This window comes from Pimephales promelas, chromosome 4 (genome assembly GCF_988280905.1).
Source record: "Pimephales promelas chromosome 4, fPimPro1.hap1.1, whole genome shotgun sequence".
Taxonomy (NCBI): Eukaryota; Metazoa; Chordata; class Actinopteri; order Cypriniformes; family Leuciscidae; genus Pimephales; species Pimephales promelas.
In genome coordinates this window covers 523,631-546,750 of record NC_142772.1, presented here as the reverse complement: position 1 = coordinate 546,750, position 23,120 = coordinate 523,631, and the positions used below count along the sequence as shown (strand labels likewise).

The 23,120-nt window shown below is 40.8% G+C and overlaps 4 protein-coding genes across 5 annotated transcripts; 2 read left to right on the top strand and 2 right to left on the bottom strand.

Moving 5' to 3' along the window:
- The first annotated feature begins 179 nt into the window (after nucleotides 1-179).
- fabp1a (fatty acid binding protein 1a, liver) lies at nucleotides 180-4,175 on the top strand. 2 transcript variants are annotated; one of them, XM_089129783.1, is made up of 6 exons: nucleotides 180-263; nucleotides 534-596; nucleotides 1,688-1,760; nucleotides 1,831-2,003; nucleotides 2,514-2,603; nucleotides 3,388-4,175. In XM_089129783.1, the coding sequence occupies exons 3-6, from the start codon at nucleotides 1,694-1,696 to the stop codon at nucleotides 3,439-3,441; spliced, it is 384 nt and encodes a 127-aa protein (XP_088985909.1). In that variant the 5' UTR covers nucleotides 180-263; nucleotides 534-596; nucleotides 1,688-1,693; the 3' UTR covers nucleotides 3,442-4,175. The 2 variants fall into 2 exon arrangements, with proteins under 2 accessions (XP_088985909.1, XP_088985910.1); XM_089129784.1 differs by lacking the exon at nucleotides 180-263 and adding an exon at nucleotides 358-432.
- On the bottom strand, nucleotides 3,519-14,561 carry smyd1a (SET and MYND domain containing 1a). The gene is made up of 10 exons (XM_039661636.2): nucleotides 12,452-14,561; nucleotides 10,838-11,014; nucleotides 9,414-9,627; nucleotides 9,147-9,277; nucleotides 9,014-9,052; nucleotides 6,807-6,990; nucleotides 6,623-6,715; nucleotides 6,296-6,459; nucleotides 5,631-5,799; nucleotides 3,519-3,699 (listed from the first exon to the last, which is right to left on the bottom strand). The coding sequence occupies exons 1-10, from the start codon at nucleotides 12,586-12,588 to the stop codon at nucleotides 3,562-3,564; spliced, it is 1,446 nt and encodes a 481-aa protein (XP_039517570.2). The 5' UTR covers nucleotides 12,589-14,561; the 3' UTR covers nucleotides 3,519-3,561.
- Nucleotides 14,562-14,677: 116 nt separating this feature from the next.
- On the bottom strand, nucleotides 14,678-18,191 carry spra (sepiapterin reductase a). The gene is made up of 3 exons (XM_039661639.2): nucleotides 17,762-18,191; nucleotides 16,500-16,790; nucleotides 14,678-15,992 (listed from the first exon to the last, which is right to left on the bottom strand). Exons 1-3 carry the CDS (start codon nucleotides 18,099-18,101, stop codon nucleotides 15,802-15,804), a joined length of 822 nt encoding a protein of 273 aa, XP_039517573.2. The 5' UTR covers nucleotides 18,102-18,191; the 3' UTR covers nucleotides 14,678-15,801.
- Nucleotides 18,192-19,195: 1,004 nt separating this feature from the next.
- On the top strand, nucleotides 19,196-22,801 carry exosc2 (exosome component 2). Its single transcript, XM_039662545.2, has 9 exons — nucleotides 19,196-19,374; nucleotides 19,654-19,755; nucleotides 19,847-19,892; nucleotides 19,985-20,074; nucleotides 20,225-20,290; nucleotides 21,201-21,269; nucleotides 21,569-21,745; nucleotides 22,444-22,572; nucleotides 22,645-22,801. The coding sequence occupies exons 1-9, from the start codon at nucleotides 19,247-19,249 to the stop codon at nucleotides 22,723-22,725; spliced, it is 888 nt and encodes a 295-aa protein (XP_039518479.1). The 5' UTR covers nucleotides 19,196-19,246; the 3' UTR covers nucleotides 22,726-22,801.
- The last annotated feature ends 319 nt before the right edge of the window (nucleotides 22,802-23,120 follow it).

Here is a 23,120-nt window from a genome sequence, read left to right as displayed (position 1 = left end):
AAATGTTCTCCATACTAAGAAAAAAATGGTTATTTTAAGAAAAAATAACTTTTGAAACCTTTATTTGTAAGAGTCTGTTATCAATCAATCAATCAATCAATCAATCAATCAATCAATCAACCAATCAATAATTTAAATGAACACACTGTTATTGGCCAGGGGAAGAAGAAGAAAATAGACCGGCTATATGATTTAGTGCATATAGATGTAATTTATATTCTTTTCAATTGAATTTAAAAAAAAAAAAACAACTTATGAAAGAGGTAATGTACAAAAATATCAAAGCAGTGCAGTGATTGATGACAGTTATAAATCAGACTCGGTTTATAATTTATACAGTTTCTTTTTTATTTATTTAGTGTTTTATTATTTATCACTGTTGTCTGAAACTCTTAGAGCCGCTTAATCAAAAGTTCACAGCGTTTAATCAAAGTTGAGTGAATGTCTTTATTTCACAGTAACCTTTGGACATTTATTCCACACTGAAGCTTAATCATAATCTGTCTTTATATAATCATATTGTGCATTGATAGGTTTAGTGTGAGAAACGCTGTGGAAACTCAGCATTTCTGCGGATCCTCTCGACCTGATCAGCGGTAAGTCCAGCGGGGTTCAATCTTACAGAACATTCAGAAATAACATTATCATATTATCGAGGGGAATGTTAGTGAAATGTTTGTTAGCCTGATAAACATAGATTTTCATTATGGAGTGCATCCAAAGGAACATTCACTCACACAGCTTCAACATCTCTCTCAGTTTATTCACTGTAGTTTAGAAAATGGTGATAAATATGATAAATCAGTGGATATTTCACTGGTTTTGTCCGTCCTTCTGTTGGACTCTCACACATGAATTATGTTGAATATCTGTTAAATTGAACTCCACAATTAGATAATAGCAGTTTAGCTCAACCAGTGAGAAAGCAATGCTTCATGTTGTTCAGTGTTTGTGTAAAAGAGCATTAGCACTTACAGAAAACACACTTCAGCAGAACATCATCAGCTCAAAGTGGAGGAATAATATTTGCTCCTAAATTTGTACTGAAGAATATTTGGTGTAATATATGTCAAAGTTTACTTTATTTTTCTCTCCTCACTTAAATTAATGAACTGTAGTGTCCTGATCACACTAGTGCAAACATATCAAACTATATCTGGTGTGTGAATAATGTTTGGTTTGCCTATATGTTTTGCTGATGACTGGAATGTTTTACTTACAATCTCATGAAAACATTATTTCTGAGAGTTCCTGATGTTCTTATTTCTCTTCTCTTCAATTTCTATATATATATATATATATATATAGAAGAACATCTATATATGAAGAGTTCAGATGCAAAAGCCTCTAAATGCCATTTGAAATCTTCTTCTTTAATGATGATTTTTTATCAAACTTGTATATTTAAGTTCAGTAATTTCACTTAAATAACAATTAATAGGTAATTATCATTGCCATTTAAGTGAAATCACTGAACTTAAATATACAAGCTTGATAAAAATGATCATTTTAGAAGAAAATTTCAAATGGCACTTAGAGGCTTTTGCATCTGAACTCTTCACATATATATATAATTCTATATAGGCTAGTTTAGTCCGTTAGTTTCACTGCCTTTGTTCATCTCCTCATTTGCAAGTCGTTTTGTATGAAAGTGTCTGCTAAATGAATAAATGTAAAATGTCTGCAGCTTCTGATGGCGTTCAGTGGGAAGTATCAGCTGGAGTCACACGAGAACTTCGAGGCGTTCATGAAGGCCATCGGTAAGCCTGTGATGAGCATGTAATCTCGTGCGTTTAACACGGGCTTGATGAGTTGGGTCTGGTGTCGCAGGACTGCCGGAGGAGGAGATCCGGAAAGGCAGAGATGTGAAGAGCATCTCGGAGATCCATCAGGACGGGAAGGACTTCCGGGTGACGGTGACGGCCGGGACGAAAGTGATCCTGTACTCGTTCACTGTGGGAGAGGAGTGCGAGCTCGAGACCCTCACGGGGGACAAGGAGAAGGTCAGATCCACACAAGAAACATCGGTCACTTTAAGTGGCTTTACAGCTGCAGTCCGGAGCTTTTTTGGGTTAAAAATGATCCCAAATAAATTGTTGAGCAAGTACACAACCAGCCAGTGTTCAAGATCTCTGATAGCCGTATATCACAGCCGTGAGCTTAATAATAATATTAACTCCAACTGGTGCTGGTGGATTTCAGTGGGAGATTCAGGCATATCACACACACACATCTGCACACACACATCTGCACACACACATCACATGAGTAGAATATGAGTAGATTGGTTAATCCAGTGAATCATTTTTTTGGGGGTGAAATATCAGTAGATTGATATTTTTGGAGCGTATATGAGTGTTCAACAAATAGATTGATTCCTAATTTTGGAGTGAAACATGAGTAGATTGATTAATTGAGTAGATTAAATCATATTTTGTCATAGTTGTTGACGTCAGGTTTTGTGTGATTGATGAGATGTCACAGATCTGTGTGTGTGTGTGTGTGTGTGTCAGACGGTGGTTCACATGGATGGGAATAAGCTGACGGTGTTCGTGAAGGGGATCGAGTCTGTGACCGAGCTGGACGGAGACACTATCAGTAACGTAAGTGCAGACTCATCATCATCATCATCATCATCATCATCATCATCAGTGTTGGGGAAAGTAACTTAGTAACTAAGTAACTTAGTTAGTTTTTCTCACCTGGGCTGGGCTTGCTTGTTTGTTTTTCAATAACATCAAAAAGTTCTATTTTGGCAAAAGTTAAATGAATAATCCTCAGACTAAAGGAAATGCATATTTATTAAGTAGCGTGTGTATGACACGCCAATTCGTATTTCCATTTTTGGCGTGCTATCAAGACGCATAATCGCTTTTCAGCGTGTTTATGAACGCCGTCGACTTAACGTTATTACTATATAAATATATGAACGACCCTAAACCTACCCGTCACTGGGGTTAATGGCATTCATGACTGTTCCCTTACCATCCTAGGAAAAACAAAGATCGCTCCCCAGATGTAGATCTACATTTTGCTTCGTTTCGCGCGGACATTTGACGGCGTGTACAGAATGACGCGGGCGTTAATGGCGTAGACATACACGCGGATAGCTCAAAATTCGTAGAGATAACACACCATTTGACTCGAAAGTGGCGTGTATGTTTACGCAAAAGTCATGATGTCATGTTGCGAGTATAGTAGAGTACAGTAGACAGTGGAGACAGAAGAGCTGTCAGTTAATAAATGTGAAAAAGTAATGCATTACTAGTTACTTGAAAAAGTAATCTGATTACTTGTAACTTGTAATGAGTTACTCACAACACTGATCATCATCATCATCATCCTCATCACTGACGCTTTTATGAAACCTGTGTCGTGTGCTTTCAGACTCTCAGCTTCGATGGAATCGTGTACAAGAGGATCAGCAAGCGAATCTCCTGACCGGCTCACTGTTTGTTAGGAATGGCACATGTTTGGTGATATTCTGGACTAGATTGAATCAAAACTCCACAATGTGATCTGTTGAAAACGCCTTTATTAGAGAGCAGATTCTTGCTTAGATCAGGCTTTGATTGGCACTTGTTCTCCAGCGACGCTCATCATGGGTTTGCTTGAGAGAACAGCTTCTCTCATGTTTCGATAGACCGACTCGTTCTCCTTAAACAGACGAAGCTCCTTCTCTGTCTGCGTGCGCATCGCCTGAAACACACATTACACTTCATCCAAGCTCAATCAAACAAACTCTCACAAACCCAACATCGAATCTTTCTCAGCCCGTAGACTCTCAGGAAACTGTCATTTGTGTGTGTGACTTACTCAACTTAGATTTAATTCGGTTTAAGGCAAGACAAAAGCAATGTTTTTTCATGCACTGCTCAGATTTAAGGTCTATTTTGCTTCTATGACATCAGACAAGAGGAAAGAAAACATCTAAAAACACATTTAAATATTTGATTGCACTTTATCTATTTGCATCTGTAGATTAAAAAATGTAATATCTTAATATACTGTGATTAATCAACTGAGGAAATGGCGATATCTAGTAGTCTTGCCTTTAAAATAATGTTTTCGTTTACTGTAATATCAGTAGATTTAAACTGTAAAATGCTGAATCGTGGTCAAATTGTAACATCATTTTGCTTTAATTGCTATTAAAATTTCATGCTTTCACTGTCTACAGTATATATTTTTCTTGAATGTCTTTTTTGAATTTGAATTAGTCTGTTATGAAGTAACATTTTCCCTTTAAAAATAATGCATTTATCTTTTCTGACATCATATTTAAGTGACACTTATGTCTAACAAACAGTCATCATCATCATCATCATCATCATCATCATCATCACCAGAATCAGAATTTCATTCACAATGGCCTCATCAAGGTCAAATGTTCAACTCTGTTACAGGAGGAACACCCCAGACAGCAACATAGTGTCAGCCTAAATCTGACCCAAATCTAATACGCATCTGTTACAAATCTGCTACACATCTGGCAAACATCCGATAGAGATCTGGTACACATCTGGCACACATCTGGCACACATCTGGCACACATCTGATACACATCTGATAGAGATCTGGTACACATCCGGCACACATCTGATACACATCCGATAGAGATCTGGTACACATCCGGCACACAACCGATAGAGATCTGGCACACATCTGGTACACATCTGACAAACATCTGGTACACATCTGATACACATCTGATAGAGATCTGGTACACATCCGGCACACATCTGACGAACATCTGGTACACATCTGATACACATCTGATAGAGATCTGGTACACATCCGGCACACATCTGATACACAACCGATAGAGATCTGGCACACATCTGGAACACATCTGATACACATCGGATAGAGATCTGGTACACATCCGGCACACATCTGACAAACATCTGGTACACATCTGATACACATCTGATAGAGATCTGGTACACATCCGGCACACAACCGATAGAGATCTGGCACACATCTGGAACACATCTGATACACATCTGATAGAGATCTGGTACACATCCGGCACACAACCGATAGAGATCTGGCACACATCTGGAACACATCTGATACACATCTGATAGAGATCTGGTACACATCCGGCACACATCTGATACACAACCGATAGAGATCTGGCACACATCTGGAACACATCTGATACACATCTGATAGAGATCTGGTACACATCCGGCACACATCTGACAAACATCTGGTACACATCTGATACACATCTGATAGAGATCTGGTACACATCCGGCACACATCTGGTACACATCCGATAGAGATCTGGCACACATTTGGCACACATCTGGCACATATCTGGCGCACATCTGATACACATCTGGTACACATCTGGCAGACATCCGATAGAGATCTGGCACACATCTAATACACATCTGGCACACATCTGATACACATCTGGCACACCTTTTGCACACATCTGGCACACATCTGAGACACATCTGATACACATCTGACACACATGGATTTAACACACCCCCAATGTCGGCTGGATCTCAGCCGACACAATGTTGTTGTCTGGGACAGTGACTTTACCCACGGTAACATTCAACATCTGGCACACATCTGTCACACATCAGCCACCAGTGCCGCTGGTGTTTTACCTCCAGGTCTTTGGTGATGGGATGATGAGCTCCATGTGTGATCAGGAGGATAGCGTATGCACGACAGATTAGCCCGTGAGCGGCCTCGATCAGCCCCGCGTGCCAGTGCGTGACGCCCGCCCTCATGATGGCCATGCCCAGCTGGGCGTTATTGGGATGGTAAAGCTTCCTATGACCAGGAACAGGGAAATGATTGTCTGGAAATGTTGTTAGCATGTTTTAACATGATGCTACCATGTTTTAGCAATTTGCTAGCCTATTTTAAACACATTTTTAACATGTTTAATCAAGTTGCTAGAATGTTTTAGCACAATTTAGACATGTTTTAAGAATTGGCACTTTGCTAGCATGACCACATGTTTGCTAACATGATTTATCACATTACAAGCACACACTGCTAGCATGTTTTTTATGACTAGCACGTCTCTAGCATGAATTACAACATTGCTAGCATGTCTTAACATGTTGCTAGCATGATTTATTACACTGATAGCAAGTTTCTAGCATGAATTGGCACATTGCTAACATTTGGGTTGCATGATTTATTACAGATCTAGCACATTGCTAGCATGATAGCTATAGTACAGTTCATGTAGCTAGCAAGATTTAGCACCGTTCTAGAATGTTTTAACAGGTTGCTAGCATGATTTAGCGCACAGACTCACGCGTATCCCTCCACCGTGCGCTGTGCGTGTCCGGCCGCCTCGGGGAACTGCTGCAGGAAGGACAGCGTCTCGCTAGCGATGCCGAGGACGCGCAGCAGGTGCAGGTTTGTGTCTCCGAACAGCGGATCCTGCTTCTGCAGACACTCGCGGCAGAGCTTAACCACCTACAGAAGCGCAACCGCAACACTCTTACTCAAACTGCCTTTTATAAACGAAAATCAACTTTTCATCAGTTTGTCTAAGCAAAAAACTGGAACTTTGTTTCCGCCTCAGAAAGAAAAAAAAACAAATAATTATATCGCGCAGTTCTGAAGACTGAAGACTGACCTCGTGGAAGTTTCCTCTAGTACGAGCCTCTTCGATCTTGCCCAGAGCCTGGAGACTGAACTCTGTGGCCTCCTTCAGCACTTCAGCAGACGGCTGCGGACAGAAAAACACGCCGTTATACAAACTAGGAATATGATTTTTATATAGAAGCTGTTTGAGGTCAGTGTTTCTGGCTGATATGAACCGTGTCTCTGGCGGCCGTCATCAGGTCGTCTTTAATGCCGCCGGTGCAGTGCTCACACTTGCAGTCGAAGTGATACTGTTGCTTCAGCAGCCGCTGCCGGTCCTTGGACACGTTCAGGAAGTCCACGTAACTCACGGTCAGCTCTTCCCCTTCGGAGATGCTTCCCAGAGCCCTCAGCTCGATCCTGGCGGCGTTCCCAGAGGACACAGAGACACACATGCTGTCTGTGAGCTAACACTGTTTCTTCAACAACAACAACAACAAGAAGAGTGGAGGCTTGTTTCTGCCACCAAAAAAAAGTATTTGCGATTTTTTATTCTGACGCAATTTTTGCAATTCACCCTTTGATTTTGATTTACAGGCGACCTGACCAATCATAATCCGTCATCCGCTGAATCCGCCATTTTTGTCCGACAAAGCCGCCAGGAGAGTTAGTAGATTAAAGTCTGTGGAATTGACCTTGAGCCACAAAACGGTATTTATTGTTTAAATTTCTTTAAAAAAGACCAAATGTGAAAGTTGAGACTGTTTCATATCAAAAGTAAGCTGGTGTGCTTCAGTTTGCTTATCGAGCAATTCATACTTTATTTCTCGTAATTTACAAATTTATCTTGCAACTTCTTTTTGCAATTTGAGTTTTTATCTCACAACTTATACTTTATTTCTCGTAATTTCTGATTTTCTCTTGCAATTATTTCTCGTAATTGAGAGTTTATATATCTCGGAATTTGGAGTATAACTCACTCAGTATAATTCCAAGTTTATAACTTTTTTGTTTAGATCTTGAAATTTACGTTTTTTTGTGTAATTCCAAGTTTCTCTCTAACATTACTTACTTTATTTCTCGTAATTGCGAGTTTATATCTCGCAAATCTGTTTTTTTTTTCTCGTAATTGCAAGTTTTTATCACACAATTCTGACTTTTTTCTTGTAATTCCGAGTTTATTACTCACATTTCTGACTTTTTCTCGCAATTGAAAGTTTAGATCTGGCAATTTATCATTTTTTTTGTAATTCCAAGTTTATATCTCACAATTATGACTTTTTTCTCATAATTCCAAGTGTATAATTCACAATTCTGATTTTTTTTCTCGCAACTGAGAGTTTTTATCTCACAATTCTGACTTTTTTCTTGTAATTCCGAGTTTATTACTCCCATTTCTGACGTTTTCTCGCAATTGAAAGTTTAGATCTGGCAATTTATAGTTTTTTTGTAATTCCAAGTTTACATCTCACAATTATGACATTTTTCTCATAATTCGGAATTCTGATTTTTTTCGCAACTGAGTTTACATCTCGCAATTTGTTCTTAAATTCGTTCTTCATTCTCGTAATTCCATGTCATGCAATTCAGTTTGAATTGTGAGAAATCAAATCGTACACATCTCACGACATCTTACGAATGTTCTATGAAAACATTATTTCTGAATGTTTTCAGAAAGTTCAAACTTTTTTGTCTTGATTGGGAATGTTAGAGAGAACAATAAGGGAATGTTTTCTCTAGTTTATCATTTTGCAATTATTATTGGAATGTTTTGAATATACGCAGAATAAAATGAAAAAGTAGTGACGTTTAAAGAACAAAACCTAAAATGTTTAGAAAAAAGACGTATAATCAACAGGTTTGTGCTAATGTTTCGAGAACTTTATTAAAGATCAGATAACTTGGATCAAATGTTCTATTGTTGCTCATAACTTTGAGAGAATCTGGCCAGAACGTTGCCTGTTAGCTGGACAATTACCCTTTTAATCTTTTTCTATGAAACTTCCATAATTCAGTCTTACAAAACTAAGGGATTCATTTCATGTTCCTAAAATAAACGTACAATGTAGTTGTTGTGTCCAAAAGCCAAAAATCCCAAAAAGCTATTTCTGCCACTCACATGCAACACCGTGTTAAATCAAATCAAAGTATTTCCCGATGAAGACGTGACTCAGTTCCAGAGCAATGACTGTGACAGACGAGGAAACACGATGTCCTTCAATAACTCGTGATTAACTGTCAGACGGGGTTTATGTACATAATATTTACTGAACATTATTCTCATGTCCGTGTGTTTCATCTGAAGGTTTCAGTCTCGTTCACTGTCACTGGATGGAAATGAGAAAGAAGGTCGCCGAGGCTTTAGATGAACCGTTGCTCTCCCTGAAGAATGACATGGACATGATGGGGTCAAAGGTCAAATATGAGTGTTTAACTGACCCACCTCTTCTCTGAGTGGAATGAAGCATCCAGAGCCGTCTGACTGCAAGAGACACACACACACACATTAAGCTGAATCACTTCATCTTCAGGAATTCTGACATGATGACAGTGCACACACACACACACACACACACCTGCCGTGGTTGAGGATGACAGTGCAGTTGGGCCAGCAGTCGTGATTGACGAGGCAGAGGTTGGGAAAGAGGCCGACGCCCACCGCCTGCAGACCCCTCTGGTCACTCAGCGTGAAGCCATTGCAGTTAATCTGAGGAACACACACACACACACACACACCTCATCAGAGTCGGGACGCGTGAACCAAGATGTGACAAATCTCTGCCTACCACACACACACACACACACACACACACACTGTAAGGAGTGTATGGATCTCGGCCTACCACCCCGAAGAGATGCGACACGTATAGCTCCCCGACGGCTCTCCTCTTCTTAGGCCAGTAGTTGTAGAAGTGTTGCACGTCGACCTTGAGCTCCTTCAGGTCATCGGGGCTCATCTGGGTCAGGTGATCCTCCAGCAGGTCAAGGGTCGTGAGCTGAGAGTCCGACACCAGGCCCGTGTCCTTCTGGATACGCCACATGATGCGAGCGGCCAGACTGACATCACAGGACATTCAGAACACTTATTTTCTTCGGATAAAGTCACCAACACTTCTTAAAGGGACGGTTCAGCCAGAAATGTTTCGTTTGTGACGTCAGAAACACCAGCGATTTCAAAAACCATCAGATCAACCAATCAGATCAACGTGTGATCATCATTACACGTTACATCGAGTTACAGTCAAGATACTTTAAAGGGGTGATTTTCCTTGAGCTTTTGACATCTAAGAGGTCATCATATTGTAAGTTTCAGAACTGAAAACGTCCTCGTTAGTCCAATGAAAGCTTTTATTGAGGAAACGACTGGTTTTTCAAAGTGGGGAACTATGACGACAAAGAGGATAAAACCCCACCCCCGCAGAAGAAGATCAACGCCTATTTAGCCCCGCCCACTGATTCGCACATTACACGCATAGCTAACTAACATAGATGCCTACCTCGTGATGACAAACCGGATCGTTCTACCGAGCGATACAGAATTCCTCTGGACTCCAATAGGACTGCATGGATAAACTTTATTTTTAATGACGTTCCAGCTGATTAAGAGTAAAGAACGGTGCTGTGCCGTCTATATTGGATCTGACGGGAATGGTGCAACATGTTCTGGGTCGAATCATTCCCGTCGCCATTTTACAAAATTGGACGTTTTCAAAACAATTTCCCCCTTGTGCACCGACGGGTGAGTCGAAACTCATTATAATATGCAAAACTGTTCTCCACTCACAGCAGTGGGCGTTTATTTACAAGTCTTCAGAGCGAGACGCCCATAAAAACCCAGCGTTTTTCAGCTAGGCTCAAAACTAGGGATGTTTTTGAATGCAAAAACCAAGCGAACGTCATAAGTTCACCTCAGACAACAATATAATAAAATGTAAAAAGCCAGTTCATGACCACTTTAAAGTATAAATAATTTTTTCAGGAAAAAACATTAAATTTTAGTGATCAAAGGTGAGTTTTAAGGTATAAAGTTATTGATTACAGTGGGACTTTAATAATTTCTATATTTATGTCCTATTCGAACTGTGAGGAAAGCTCAACACTAAATGTGGACGTCGTCGGGATGTTCGCTGACAGCAAATGTTTACTGCGAACACTGAAGCGCTACATTGTTTCAGCATCATCACAGTATGTAAACATGTTACATTTACAATGCTTCGTTTTCATTGGAACATTCTGAAGGTCAAGAAGGTCACATGACCGGACTCACCGCACGTTCTCATTGGGAGCTTTTCCCATCTTCCTGATGGCAGAGCATTCCTGCTTGTGTTCGTCCCATGCGGCGCGCTGACACGTGCGGTCGCAATAGTGCGCGAACTTACACTGAGCGCAGCGGTGAGGGTTCGGCTGCCGGCGGAAACAGCTGTGACACACCTGCCGAGAGAGACTGACACACACACATCTGCGTTACACTGCAGCGTCCTCATCCCAAACACAGCTTATTAGCGGCGCTCATGCTAACTGGTGTTTATTAGGGCCCTAGAATCCAGGCGTAAAATGGAATTTACTGTATAACATGTTTATAAATGTTAAAGTTTTATGAATTCAATTGATTAGACACCCTTTTTGATTATTTAAAAGTGACATATTACACCCTTTTCACCAGATGAGATGGGCGTCCCCAGAATGTGTGTGTGAAATTTCAGCTCAAAACACCAGATCATTGATTATAGCGCCAGTTTGGTGTGTGTCCCTTTAAATGCAAATGATGTTTCGCTCCGCCTCCGTTCAGAAGAGGGCGGAGCCTTTACACAAGCTTCAGAGACTCCGACAATAACAACACAGGCCAGTGATTTTTGATTACTAACATTTAATTTAACTTTTAAAACAAAATTTAGAAACATTTAAAATTTTAAATGAAGTTTTTAAACGAAAAATGAAATCCAGAGAAATTAAGGAGAGAATTAAGAAAAACCCAGTCATAAAAATGTAATTTTCCATATGATGCAGATATAACAGGTGATCTACTGGAGGCCAGTTATTACAAAACAGTCAAGATCACACGATCACACTTAAAACAACGTGAACATGAACCCAATCTGCCCAACAGCGTTACAGGAAACAAGACGTGAGCCAGTGACAAGCCAAACACGAGCACTGATGACCACGAAACAATGAACCAATCAGAACATGACACATGAGACACATGGCAGGATCACATGACTATAACAGGGAATCACATGACAAAATTATAAATCGTCTCAATCTTCTGGTGTCACTTTGCACGCTTAGAATGATGGCGTCATGTGACTTACATTACTGTCTATTTTAAGATGACGTTACTGAAGACTGATGTCATCGATTGCAGGTGTGTTTGTGTTCAGGTCAAGCAGAACAATGGTAAAGATGTTGAACTGGAGACCTGACATATAAGATGTAGGATTGACATAAAAAATATCGATTCAAGTGTTTTGTATGACTTCGTATTCTCCTATTGTTATTGTTATATTTTTAAAAAGGTCAAGAGCGTGTGTGTGTTTGTGTGAAAGAGGTGAAACTGATGAAACATGAGAGTGGACTCTCTCCCGCTGAAAACGACACGATAGCGACTGAATAAAGACAGAAAGTGCGACTATAACCGGGTGCAAGGATTCGCATTTCCATTCAAGCATCTCGACTGGTTTAATCCTCAGCCTGCAAACATCCACACACCGACTGCAGGAACACATGCTTTTATGGGATAAAATATGAATTTGCCTTGAGTTATTACAGCATCTCCGAGTTTAAACCCTGCTTTCCTTTGAAGAGAAGATCAGGATTAACAGGTCAGCCGTCCCCGGTTGAACTCCGACCTCACCTGTGAAACCCCGCCTGTGAAGCTCACCTGTCGAACACGACGGCGGCGAAGCTAGCCTCAGCGAACACCACATCTCCCGCTGAAAGCTGCTTCGTGACCCGGAGCCCACGACCTTTCTCTCCGGCCGCGAACACTTCCACTGGATCCATGTTCTCCACGGTCATGACCACACACACACACACGCACACACACACTGCCCGTGTTCCCAGCGCTTCCCTTCCAGCCGCTCCGGCTCGGCTAAAAATAGAGGAGAGTTACAGTTACTGTGAGAGTATTTCTGTCCGTCAGCTGCGTGTGCTCATCACACCGTACATGAGCTGACATCAGCAGACCGACAACACATCTTCATCTGCAGCCACGTGATCACTGGACAAGGGGCATTTGGGTAGTGTTTTACCCAGCTCCTGGGTCAGGCGTAACAACCCAGTGTTTGGGTAGTTTTTGTGTAACCCAGATCCTGGGTCAGGCGTAACAACCCAGTGTTTGGGTAGTTTTTGTGTAACCCAGATCCTGGGTCAGACGTAACAACCCAGTGTTTGGGTAGTTTTTGTGTAACCCAGATCCTGGGTCAGACGTAACAACCCAGTGTTTGGGTAGTTTTTGTGTAACCCAGATCCTGGGTCAGACGTAACAACCCAGCGTTTGGGTAGTTTTGTGTAACACAGATCCTGGGTCAGGCGTAACGTCCCAGTGTTTGGGTAGTTTTTGTGTAACCCAGATCCTGGGTCAGGCGTAACAACCCAGTGTTTGGGTAGTTTTTGTGTAACCCAGATCCTGGGTCAGACGTAACAACCCAGTGTTTGGGTAGTTTTTGTGTAACCCAGATCCTGGGTCAGACGTAACAACCCAGTGTTTGGGTAGTTTTTGTGTAACCCAGATCCTGGGTCAGACGTAACAACCCAGCGTTTGGGTAGTTTTGTGTAACACAGATCCTGGGTCAGGCGTAACGTCCCAGTGTTTGGGTAGTTTTTGTGTAACCCAGATCCTGGGTCAGGCGTAACAACCCAGTGTTTGGGTAGTGTTTGTGTAACCCAGATCCTGGGTCAGACGTAACAACCCAGCGTTTGGGTAGTTTTTGTGTAACCCAGATCCTGGGTCAGACGTAACAACCCAGCGTTTGGGTAGTGTTTGTGTAACCCAGATCCTGGGTCAGACGTAACAACCCAGCGTTTGGGTAGTTTTTGTGTAACCCAGATCCTGGGTCAGACGTAACAACCCAGTGTTTGGGTAGTTTTTGTGTTACCCAGATCCTGGGTCAGACGTAACAACCCAGCGTTTGGGTAGTTTTTGTGTAACACAGATCCTGGGTCAGACGTAACAACCCAGCGTTTGGGTAGTTTTTGTGTAACACAGATCCTGGGTCAGGCGTAACAACCCAGTGTTTGGGTAGTGTTTGTGTAACCCAGATCCTGGGTCAGACGTAACAACCCAGCGTTTGGGTAGTTTTTGTGTAACCCAGATCCTGGGTCAGACGTAACAACCCAGTGTTTGGGTAGTTTTTGTGTTACCCAGATCCTGGGTCAGACGTAACAACCCAGCGTTTGGGTAGTTTTTGTGTAACACAGATCCTGGGTCAGACGTAACAACCCAGCGTTTGGGTAGTTTTTGTGTAACACAGATCCTGGGTCAGACGTAACAACCCAGCGTTTGGGTAGTTTTTGTGTAACACAGATCCTGGGTCAGACGTAACAACCCAGTGTTTGGGTAGTTTTTGTGTAACCCAGATCCTGGGTCAGATGTACTTTATACAAAATGGATTTGTGTGCCAACTTTGGAAAACCATTAGCCTCAAAATGAATGTCAATCAAATCTGATAATAATAATAAGATTTAAAAGACATCATTCTTTTATAAACACCAAATTTATACACTGAAAAAAATCATATTATAAATATAAAATTGAGTTTCCATATATTTCTTTCCACTTACCACATTAATGTACTGAAGGTCCTAATGTACTGTTATGTATATATTTTTTTAACTTTAAATGATTTTCTTCTAGATTTTTCTACAGACCTTGAGAAACAAGTACACTAACTGTACAAATTACTTTATTAGGACACAACTGTGGTGGAAAAGACGGGAAGAGTTCTGTGTCTGTAAAATGAACCCTCTTTAGTCACAGATTTGGGAAACAGCCGCGTTTACATCAGGCGTTCATCAAGTGTTCATAGAGAGAAAGAGATGCTGGACACGATACACACACACACACACACACACACACACAACACACACACACACACACACACACTGCTGGAACCAACAGGCTTTTAATCCGGAGACGCCAGAGAAACACTTCACGATTTTATACAAGTCAATCATTATACTGAATACACACGACACAACACATATACGCAAAATTTTGGTTATTGAAAAAAAGTCAAATCAAATATATAAAATATTTTTAGTATTTTAGAAAAAAAAAACAGCTAGCAATTTAAGATATAAAGTGAGGAATCCTGAATAAAAACACATTTGCACATGAAAGCAAAGCCTTTAGTGTAATTATTAATAAAATATCAGTAATATATATATATATTAGAAACGCTTGGCAAAACAATGACATACAAGAGTTTTCTTTTGGTCCAGAACGTCAGGTTATAATCTGAGAGCAAATTAATCTGCAGTTTATGCATAAATTAAGGCACTTGAAATATTCCAAACCGTTTCAACACTGACTGAAGATCACTCCTCTCTGACAGTCACTTTCATTAATTAGCTCTACAGTAAATGAGATTCGTTTATTACAGAACGTCTGCCACAAACGCAATCATTAAGTGAAATCCAAATGGACAATTATAGTTTTTAATGGACTTGATTATTCTAAATGATTTATAGGTGCACGTTATCATCATCGTTTTAATAATCTTGAATCAGAATCAGTTCCTCTCGCAGCTTCTCTTCAATGATAACGGGGGCGGGGCTATAACCTGTCACTCACATGAGATCAGCCAATAGCAAACCATCTAACCATCCAATCAACTCCCCACAGACACAATCAAGCCCCGCCCACATTTGTTCTCATTCCAGAAAAGTTTCACTCGATATACGACACAATAGAGGAGAAAACACCAGCACAACTTCACTTCAAGTTTATAATGGACCTCAATGGGGTCCAACGCGTTGAAGGTCCAAATTGCAGTTTCAAGATTCAAGACCAGCATTAGTGGTTTAAGTGTATAAATGTGTATTTGGTTATAAATGTCGGCAGGTTTGTCTAGATCAGACTCTTATTCATCATCGTGAAACTCACATTCGACCCGTTGGACCCCATTGAAGACACTATATGGAATATATATTTTCCTCAAAAACCTTCATTACTTTTCGACTGAAGAAAGAAAGACGGGAAGATCTTGATGCCGTGTGTGAGAGTGACCTCTAGAGGTCGTAGTAGTCGAGGTGTGCTCCCGAGGGGTACGTGTCCTCCAGCAGGACCGTCAGGAGTTTGCTGACCGACTGGTCACAGGTCAGGAGCTGACCGCTAGCATGCATGACGCTAAACGTGTTCCTGAGAGCGTCGTCGGCAGAACGGCTCCTCGCCTGGAGCTGCATGTCCGTGTCCAGGGGGCCTGAGGACACAAACCAGACAGAATTCAGGAAAGCTACTAAATCATAATTGAGAGTGAGTAAAAATTATGAGAATTCATATAAATTATGGCATACTAAATCATAAATATGAGAAAAAATTACGAGATGAAAAAAGTGAAATTATGAGATCAATTCTGACTTTTTCCTCAAATTGGACTTTTCATGTAAAAATTGCGAAATGATGACAAATCACAATGAGATGAAAAGATACAATTCACCTTTGGCTAAGCCACGCCCTAGAATGTAGATTGACCAATCACGTCTCATATTTTTGGACTCGGCAGGCTATTACCGTCGTAGTTTTATAAACATCATTTCTTAATTTATCTTCGTAAAGAAACCTCATCGCTGAACTGGCTACTCTCTGACGACATCACTTCCTGTCGGCCACTGTAACTTCTGTTGGGTGCAGTTCACAACCTCACCACTAGATGCGCTAAAACCTACACACTGCACCTTTGAGTGTGTCCGCTGACGTGTGTGTGTACCTGGGGCGTAGTTGAGGACCCTGAGGTCCGGCTCCTCCTCGGCCAGCACGCGGAACATCATGTCTCGGGCCGCCTTCCCGCTGCAGTACAGCACCCAGGAGGGAAAGGGCCTCAGCGCACACAGAGAACTGACGTTCAGCACGACCCGCGTCAGACCCGAGCGGCCCGGCATCGCTCGCAGCACCCCCGCCGTCACACACAACGCCGAGCTCACGTTCAGCGACATGTACGAGTCCACCTCACACACATCCGTGAAGTCCCGACAGCGCCGAGACACGTCCCCGAGAGAAGCTGCGCACACACACACACAGCAGAATCACAACACACAGACAAGATTATATTTAAAAATTTTAATTATGAGATTAAAAAAATCTAAATTATGAGGTTGAGTCAAAATTTTGACTAAAAGTCCAAATTGACCAAAAAGTCGAAATTATGAGATAAAAAAAAAAAATCAAAATTATGATATTGAGTCAAAATTTGACAAAAAGTTTAACAAAAAGTCTAAATTGACCAAAAAGTCGAAATTATGAGATAAAGAATTATTCATTTTTTTAAATTATGAGACGCTACATCATAATTATGCGAAAAATATAAAATTATGAGATATAGATTGAAATTAAGAGATTCAATTTTTTTATTGACATAATTATCACATTTATGAAATAAAGTAACATTTATGAGATAAAAGATAATAAAATGATAAGAATAAAGATTAAAATTGAGATAAACATTAAATGATTATATAAAAAGTAGAAATATGACAAAAAAAGTTTAAATTACGGGATAGTCAAAATCATGACAGGTCATAATTGAGAAAAGTTAGTAAATCATAGAAAAAGTAAAACAAAAATTACGATGACATAATAAATCAGTCATAATTGAGAAAAAGTTAAAATTAAGACTTAATAAACAATTACAAGATAAAATGTGAAATTGTGACTTTCTGTCATGAAAAATCTTTTTTGGGCAAAAAAAAACCCCCCAAAATAAAATAAATAAATAAATTATGACATACTAAGTCTTAAGTTTTAATTATGAGGTGAAAACTCTAAACACACATAATTACAACACATTAAATCAGGGAAAATCGAATAATGACTTTCTGTCACAATTTACTTTTTCTCATTATTTCAATTTGTATCATTAATATGACTAAGGATGCCATAATTAAGACTTTTCATCTCATCATTATGATTAATCTGAGCATAATTTCTTGTGTTGAGTTATGGAAGCTCGTGTTCTGAAGTATTGATCCGCACCGGCGTTATTGGCGAGCAACAGAGTCTGGATCCCGGGCTCGGTCGCGCAGTCTCGGGTCTCGGCGATGAGTCCCTCCACGCCCGCTTTACACCCGAGATCTGCGGCCACACACCGGACCGTGATCCCGGGGTCCCCGCGAACCAGATCCCGCTTCAGCTCCAGGAGCATGTCCTCCGAGCGGGCCGAGAGCACCAGAACCGAGCCCGGAGCCAGGTGAGGCGCCACAGAGAGAGCCAGAGCCCGGCCGAAGCCTCGCGACGCCCCGGTGATGATGACCAGGGCTTTACCGAAGCCCGAACCCGACCCCGACCCCGACCCCGAACCAGGACCAGCGCTCATCCCTAACAAGTTGATCCTGACTACTAGTACTGGAGCAGAGAGAGAGAGTGCGCGCGCTGATGAATATATGCGTGTGAGTGTGACGTTATCGATTAGACACGCCCCCGGAAGACAGACGCCGCGCTTTATGCGTAGGGACCACAATAAAAGAGTCAGTTTTGAGTGGATGAATTTACTAAATATGTTACAAAATCGAAAAAAAATGTGTGGAATATTTTAACTTAAGAAATGCTACTTTTTTATAAATTGTGTTTCATTAAGTAATAACATTGTGAACTTATTTATGCCTTTATTTTACTGGATTTCTGTCTTTCTGTAAAAGGGGAATGCGCCTTTACATTATGTATTTACTACGTGTTTACATAATACATTTATACATTTATTCTTTTAATGGCAAAATTCCATTTTCAAAACTGTAAAAAGCAATTAAAACTTGGAAAATTTATGTAGATTTACATCATGTCTTTATGTAGATTTACATCAACCCCCCCTAGTATGCAACTCTGTTACATTTTTTTTGTTTACTGTTGTATTTGTAATTTTTTTGTTAATAATATTTTAATAATATTATTTAATAATATTTAATAATAATGAAAAAATTTGTTTATTAATTTAATAGTAATTAAACGAGAGTTTTGAGTAGATATAGTAAAAAGGTTGTTACAAACTCGAAAAAAAGTGAAATATTTTAACTTAAGAAATTATGCTTGTTTATGCATTGTGTTTTTTATGCGTAACTTATTCACACTTTATTCATTTATTTACACATGTTTTAATTCGCTCAACCTCTCATAATGAAATCAATGCTTAAATTTATTTATTTTGTTCATTTATTTACACTTGTTTATTTTAATTCGCACAACCTCTCATAATAAAACCAAAACCAATGCTTCCCTCTAGCGGGCACAAAATAAAAGTTCTAACGTTTTACAACACACATTTAAAAAAGTCATTAGCAAAATTATTTTGATATTTAACTAATTATCAATTCAGTCTCAGATGTCGGCGTCATGACGACTTTTAAATGAACAGTAAAACAAGCTTTTAAAAAGTACAGTCGCACTTTTATTATGAAATCAGCGCGAGCTTTCTGCCACTGTGCGCGGTTCCGGTCGGTGTGTGTGTGTGTGAGTGAGTGTCTAAGCATGGCGGTGGAGATGAGGCTTCCAGCGCTACATAAACATGTTTCTCTCACAACATCTCAGTCTCACCGGGACGACAAACACCTGGTGGTTCCCGGAGATGTGATCACATCTGACACGGGCTTCATGAGGTAAACACCAACCGGAACCGGAACGGATCTGATCTGTAAACATCAGGGACGCTTAAAAGGCCTTGGAAATAGTGTAAACTAAAGAGTGAAAACTTTAATTGTTAATATCAGTTTGCCTGCTTTTCTTTCCAAGTCATAATTATGAGATAAAGTAGAAATTATTATATATTAGTAGTACTTATTACATTAAATAGTGACAGTGAGTGAGTGATTGTCACCCCTCATCATCAATGGGTGTGACTCTTTGTCCTCAATGTGTTTGTGGCTCCTCATCCTCAGGGGTCACGGCACGTACATGGATGAAGATCGGCTCACGGCGTCAGTGGCTGGACAGGTCGAGCGGGTCAATAAACTCATCTGTGTGAAGCCGCTGAAGACCAGGTGAGTACTCACACTCTAACTCACACACACACACACACACACACACACACACACACACACACACACACACTTCTCTCTCTCTCTCCCACAGGTATAACGGTGAGGTCGGTGACGTGGTTGTGGGCAGAATCACTGAGGTTTGTGTGTTTATCGGGTCATGATGGATGTGTGATGGTCATCTGAAGTTCTGATCATGTGTGTGTGTGTGTGTGTGTGTCTATAACAACAGGTGCAGCAGAAACGATGGAAAGTTGAGACTAATTCTCGTCTGGATTCAGTGTTGCTGCTGTCGTCGGTCAATCTGCCCGGAGGAGAGCTGGTGAGACTCCGCTTCATAACACACACGACACACACGAGATACGACACACACGAGATACGACACACACATGAGATATACTGCACTTATTGTGAGCTCATATGACCAGGTCTGAATCGGTGCAGTAAAGTGTGTGTTGTGTGTGTTTGTCAGAGACGGCGGTCGACGCAGGATGAGCTGGCCATGAGGGATTATCTTCAGGAAGGAGATCTCATCAGTGTATCCTACATCATCATCATCATCATCATCATCTACTGACTCCTTCAGCAAATATTATTACAAACCGCATTATGACAGTATTTTCAGCCACACAATATCATTATTTCTGTCCTACAGTAACTCTGTTATCACACAAGTACTGGAATAAAAGTTTACAGTTCGATATAAACTCTGATGTCCACAATAGTGATCAAAACCTTTAAACACCGTTTCTGTTCACTTTTAACAGCGACTCACTGAATCATTCACTCGAGATTCGTTCAAAAGCACTGATTCATCCAGCAATGAAACGAGAGAAGGAGTGAGTCACTGAATCATTCACTCGAGATTCGTTCAAAAGCACTGATTCATCCGGTAATGAAACGAGAGAAGGAGTGAGTCACTGAATCATTCACTCGAGATTCGTTCAAAAGCACTGATTCATCCGGTAATGAAACGAGAGAAGGAGTGAGTCACTGAATCATTCACTCGACCTTTTCATTCAAATTAATTAGTTTTTTTTTAAATTGACTGCAGCCATTATTTTGTTCAGATGGACAACATAGATATTAGACGAAAACTTCTTCTAAAGTCTGAACAGAAATAAGAAAACTAATGAAACTACAAAAGCGCATAAAAATACTTAAACTGAAATAAGGCTAAAGGCTATCTCATACTGAAATACAAATAAAGCTAAACAGAAATATACAAAAAAAGTATTAAATACAACAAATGCATGTTGAGCTAGAACTAAACTGAAAATATAGAAATCAAGCTAATTCACATTATGAATAAATACTATAATAGTATAAACATAAGCACTGATTCCAAAGCAATAGTCTTTCATTAAAATGGATTTATGATTTTAGATTCATGATCCATGATCCGTCAGTCTGAGGCGTTCAGTGTTGTGATCTTTAACCGTTCACAGGCCGAGGTTCAGTCGATCTTCTCGGACGGCGCTGTCTCTCTGCACACGCGCAGCCTAAAGTACGGCAAGGTGAGAGACAAACATATATTCTCCTCATATTCTCCATTGTTGCGGCTCCTCCCTTCCCAGTCTGTCAGGAACGCTCTGTTTACTTCCTGTCGCCTTCTGAAAAGCACACTGTGCACTGATTGGTCGGCCGGAGCAGTGTGTTGTGATTCGTCGAGCGCTTTGAGCGTGTTTGGGAAATGCCCCGCCCCTTTTCATAACCACCAGTTTAACACACTACTGACTAACTCAACCAGGCCCCGCCCCTTTATTCTGCGCATGAATTATGATAATGAGGGAGGCTGATGTGTGCTGTGTTTCAGCTGGGTCAGGGAGTGCTGGTGCTCGTCTCCCCGTCGCTGGTGAAGAGGCAGAAGACGCACTTCCACAACCTGCCGTGCGGCGCGTCCGTGATCCTGGGGAACAACGGCTACGTGTGGCTCTATCCCACGCCGGAGACGCAGGACGAGGAGGCCGGCGGCTTCTACACCAGCTTGGAGGTCCGTATCTCTGCCTGAGTAGTTCACTTCAAACACTTTTGCTGATAATTTACTCACTCCCGTGTCATCCAAGATGTCCATGTCTTTCTTTCTTCAGTCGAAAAGAAATTAAGGTTTTTGATGAAAACATTCCAGGATTTTCTCCATATAATGGACTTCAATGGGGTCCAAACGGCTCAAGGTCCAAATGAGAGTTTCAGTGCAGCTTCAAATGTCTTTAAACGACACCAGACGATGAATAAGGGTCTTATCGAGCAAAACGAGCGGTTATTTAAAAAATAAATACAAAAGTTTATGTTTTATAAGCTCAAATGCTCGCCTATACATTTCAAACATTATTTAAAACAATAGACACTCAGTTATTAAAAAAGGACAAATTAGCAATCGCAACAAATAGACACGACTGAACGAAGATACGATTGAAATAAAGTGTTTTAAGATTTTCAAATGCAAAATAACACTGCACTTTATAAATATAGTTTCGAAAGATATCCAGTGTAGAGCGAGTGTGTGTTCAGTGTTCTGGTGTGTGATTATAGAGACGGCAGGAATATTAGTGCTGTCACTTTAAGAGCGGCACGGGTCAGACACACTGATACACACGAACACACAGTCTCTACACTCATCGTATCCGATCCCTGATACCCCTCACACACGGTCACTGATGTGTGTGTGTGTGTGTGTGTGTGTGTGTCCAGCCGGTGTCGGTGGCGGATCGGGAGGTGATCTCGCGGCTCAGGAACTGCCTGTTGGCTCTCGCCGCTCATAAGGTCTTGCTGTACGACACCAGCATGCTTTACTGCTACGAAGCGGCTCTCCCACACAAGGTACGATAACCTCGTTGATCTCCGTGTGAACGCTCATGAGGAGTGCAGCATCACATCTGTGTTTCCTTGCAGATTAAAGACATCCTGAAGCCGGAGACCATGGAGGAGATTGTTCTGGAGACGCGGCAGCGCCTGGTCGAGCACGAGGGATGAAACACACACCGGCTCAAACCATAATCATTATAAATAAAGGCATTTTACAGAAAACAAGTGGCTTTTATTGTTCCTCATCATATTGTTGTACATCATCATGTAATTGAAATGATTGAAATGTTGTGTTAAAGGGACAGTACACCCACAAATGAAAACTTCTGTCATTAAATTTTACTTTTTATTCAATAATTAATTAACTTGACAGAAAACAAGTGACTTTTATTTTGCAAAAACGCATCATGCACTGCTTCTGAAACCTCACGGAAGACGTGTTAACCAGTGTTTAATTTCGTACCACTGAAGATAGTATAGAAATGCTTATCTTTTATGTTTGTAATGTTGAGTAATATTGTATATGGTTTCCGTGTTCTGCTGAATCACACAGGTGATGGACC